At 37.0% G+C, this 4,171-nt stretch overlaps 1 protein-coding gene across 1 annotated transcript; it reads right to left on the reverse strand.

Moving 5' to 3' along the window:
- Nucleotides 1–728: 728 nt before the first annotated feature.
- LOC104097643 (uncharacterized) lies at nucleotides 729–3,749 on the reverse strand. The gene is made up of 2 exons (XM_009604243.4): nucleotides 3,609–3,749; nucleotides 729–3,194 (listed from the first exon to the last, which is right to left on the reverse strand). Exon 2 carries the CDS (start codon nucleotides 3,105–3,107, stop codon nucleotides 879–881), a length of 2,229 nt encoding a protein of 742 aa, XP_009602538.1. The 5' UTR covers nucleotides 3,108–3,194; nucleotides 3,609–3,749; the 3' UTR covers nucleotides 729–878.
- Between the last annotated feature and the right edge of the window lie 422 nt (nucleotides 3,750–4,171).

Raw genomic sequence — 4,171 nt, forward strand, 5'->3', positions numbered from 1 at the left:
TCCCTAGCGGAAGCCCATGACTATGAGAAACTTCTTCGTATCTCCTATAAACATTGATTGTAATGTAATTTTTCCTTATCTATCAATAATAGATTACACTTACACTATTCCGATAGTACAAACGCCTTTTATCATGGAAGATCAGCAACAAGAGAAAGGAAAGGAAAGAAAAGACTAAACACAAATGCAAATTTGTGCTTAATTTAGTGGTAGTCCCTTCCTTTTCTTTCCAAGAACACCAACTAACGGTTTGTCAATCTATCCACCATCCAATTAATTAATAATGAAAATTGCAGTCACAATAACTGCACAAGTAAATACAAGAATGTACATCTCATTTGCATCTCCGCAGGTAAAGCAGAGTTCAATAGATGCCAAGCAGAGAACACAATGGCAATAGCTTTTCAAATGCAACCACATGCAATTAAAGCGAAATAGCTACTCCTCTTACCAAGGAAAAACATCATCAAACGAGAACAACAATACAATTAAAGCAACCACAATATAGGCAAACAACCAGTTTCAAATCTGTGATGATAAGCACCAGAAAATAACGAAAAAGCTTCTGAAAGTGTACCATAAATCAGCTTCTCATGTGAGCATATGAAACCCTATCTCATTTATATATATGAAACAAGATCATAATAAATATTAGTTACATCCTAATCTTTTTCCCCTTGAAGCTTGAAATGTCAAGAATCATCGGTCTACCTCCAATAGTAGACAAGTTTTAGTCTGAATTTTAGGTGCTTTGCAAATATTTCAAGCAAAAGTAAAATTTCAAAGGGGAGTGACTCATGGAAACTACACCAACACATCTCTCATCAACCATTTGCTTGAAGAAGTTGACGAATGCTATATAACAACATCCTAGTATATCAATCTAATATTATAACTTCCGTGGAGCTGGAAGTTTCTTCCATCAAATTGCTACTCCTTGCTCCTGTACCACCAATTGTATTTTCTGCCCCGATTCCTTCAGCATCGGTGCATTCAATTTCTTGTATTACTTCAAGAAGTTCTCCGGGCATAGCTGCTGGATCCAACTCTCGACAACCCTTGGGAGAATTTGGGCCTTCTTTTCCCGTAAGCAAGTAGGATGAAATCTGATGAGAAAATCGGCACATTTCTTCACTAGGAATTATTCTTATTTCCCTGGGGTTCAAATGCTTGTGGAACACCGTCTTGAAGCCAGAAACTTTGACGAGAGGAATAACTACCACACCTTCCTCATTAAAATCTTCAAGTACTTCAATCAAATCATATTTGCGTATTACACCATCCTCTGTAAACTCATTCCATTCTAGAGACCAGTTTCTGTATAAAGCCCAAACTTCCCCCTTCCGAGGAAATACTTGAATTGAATCACCCGGGCCTTTTGTCCATCTGACCTTGTGTGAGAAGCAGTTAACAGAGCTTCTAATTTCGTGCCTGGCTCTTCTGAAGTATCCACATGTTCTCGGAACAGAATTAACACAGTATAGTGAGCCCGTTTCATTACTGATGTTTGAATTTAACCAACTGATTCTGGCCTTGAATGGATTTAGAGAAACCGCCTGAAGAATCATGGCATAATACCGAGGCATCCCATCACTGTCATCATATGCAGCCCAGACTTGGTCAGGTCCAAAACAACTTTCTACTCTATCATTATCAAAATTGTGGAAATCTGAATCTGGAACATCTATCGACATACACTCAACAGGTTCATTATCTAAGTACTTGTCAAAATTTTCAGAACAAGACCTAATTGCAAAGACTTTGGTTTCAGTTACAACTTGTTCACAAGCTGCATCATGATCTTCTCTGACATCAAATTCCAAGCCATGATTTTTCCTCTCCTTAGCTACGTTGGTTAAAATTACCTCGCTTGAAGACGTAGATGCGGTAACAGTAGTTGAGCCCTGTTCACTTAACTTTTTCAATATTTCCTTCTTGGCCTTCTCCATCAGCAAATTTTTGACATCATAGCGGGATGCCTCCTTTTCATTACTCAACCTTTCAGTTTCAGCTGGACTAGCTGTGCTGGCTCCAGCAGATTCCCAACTATGCCTTACCTTACTATGGTCGTCTATGCCTTTTTTCCTCTTGGAAGCATTAAACTGTGCAGCTGATATAGTTCCACTTGGTCTTGGCCTTTTATTTTTCCTTCTCAATGCCTCCTCTCTTTTCGTCGCCGTCTGTGCTTCTTGACGCTCTCGTTTTACTTTCTGATATGCTTGCTGAACCATATTAGCTGCTTGAACAGAAGATGCATGAACAGAAGTTTTTGAAAATGGGCTCCACTGGAAGTCAGAAGACCCCGCATTTGGTGTGCTTGAACTGTCTCTTCCTGTAGTTGGTGCATCCTTTTTCATATCCCGGTGGTACAAGTTCTCTTGCTGCTGAGAATTAGACTTCTTTGAGCCATTGGACGGTGCTGTTGTTTCAACAGCATAGAAGGCTTCATGACAATTGGGACACAGAAGATTATGGTTAAGATACATCCGCATATACTCATACTGCATCTTGCACCGATAGCAAACAGTCCAAAATGTCCGACGCTCCTTCGTTCCAGATGATGAACTCTTTTTATTGACATTACTATTACCCTTTGGAGGCCTCGCTCGCGAAGCAGTAGCAGCATTCTTTGCAAAATCGTGAAAACCATTCTGCCTATTTTGCTGCGAAGAAGAATCTTCATTTTCAGCTTCAACTCTCTGCTGCAAGACACTAGCATTTCTGTTGTCGTAAACTAATTTCTTGTTCTTATCAGACAATAAGCTCCACGCTTCTGAAACGTGCTTAAAAGCTCCTTCAGCCCCAAATGACTTATTCTTATCAGGATGAAGCATGAGAGCTAATTTCCTATATTGTTTCCTTATCGCCTCGTCATCAGCTTTCGGACTAACACCAAGGATTCCATAGAAGTTTCCTTCACCATTAACTTTGCTCTCAGCAGCAATATGCACTTCGAGTATCACCAACATTTGACTAATTCCCTCAAGTCCAGGATTCAAAATTTGGGCCTTTAAAGCAAACTTTTTCGCCACCGAAAAGTCCTTAGCCAACAATTTCCTCTCTGCAATTTCTTTAGCCCTCAAAGCATCATCTTTGTTGCACTCCATCTACCATATACACCTCTCCTTCAACCCTTCTTCTTCTTCTTCTTCTCATGTACAACAATTTCACCATAAAACAACAATGACCATGCCCTAAAATTAGAAAAACGTATAAAACAAATTAAACAAACCTGTTCCACAATTACCGTGCCCTAAAATTACTTAGAAAATGTACAAATTTTTCTCAAATCTTCAATTCAATAAATGAAATACAAAAGATTAAAAAAACAATTGTTTAAATACAATTTCTTACTGGATTATATACCATAAATGCACAAATACCAAATTAAAGTAAAATCAAATTAAGGAAAAAACAGGGTGATACTTAGATACACTGAATATGAAATCAACCATGCAGTCATTAATGTGGCTAATCAAAATAATTATATGACAAAACATAATTGTAAAACATTAAAAGAAAAAAAAAAACTCATTGAATCAAAGATAAATGAAGAAAAAAAAGTAACCAACGAATTTTTAAGTTTTTCTAATTATTTCTCTTTATACCATGGTTGAGGGGAGATCCGATAACAACTGATTGTTTAGAGCGCGAAAATGCAAAGATTATCTTTCGCTTGAAATTCTCCGGCGACCGGCGATGACTCTTCCACTACCTCCGGTAAAGACGCTCTGCTTTTGATTGGAGAATGTTCCGAGTGCCACGTTGGTTTATGTGTTTATAGGCTATCTCCAATATTGGGCTTGGGCTTGGGCTTGGGCTTGGGCCTGAAAATATCAAGTTTAAGCATTCACAAAAAAATTAAATTTTTTACCTAGTTATACTATATTAAAAATTTATTTATCACTTTTTCTTTAAGTTCCTTAAAAATTATATTGTGAATCGGTATTTACTATTTACTAGTATCTACGAATGTGCGTTGCACGTTAATAATGGCACGTGATGATTTAAACATTTATTTATATGAAGAACAATAAAATTTAATTAATGAGAAAAATTTTATGTGTAATACTATATTAGCATAATACATGAATTTAAAATAAAATGACATCATCAAAACTTACACAAATGATCAGTTTTGTCATGTTAGTTGGATAATTATGTATTATAG

The sequence above is a fragment of the Nicotiana tomentosiformis genome, chromosome 1 (assembly GCF_000390325.3).
Source record: "Nicotiana tomentosiformis chromosome 1, ASM39032v3, whole genome shotgun sequence".
NCBI classification, from domain to species: Eukaryota; Viridiplantae; Streptophyta; class Magnoliopsida; order Solanales; family Solanaceae; genus Nicotiana; species Nicotiana tomentosiformis.

Coding starts and splice junctions, on each gene's coding strand:
- LOC104097643 (XM_009604243.4), bottom strand. CDS start 3,107: ATGGAGTGCAACAAAGATGATGCTTTGAGGGCTAAAGAAATTGCAGAG.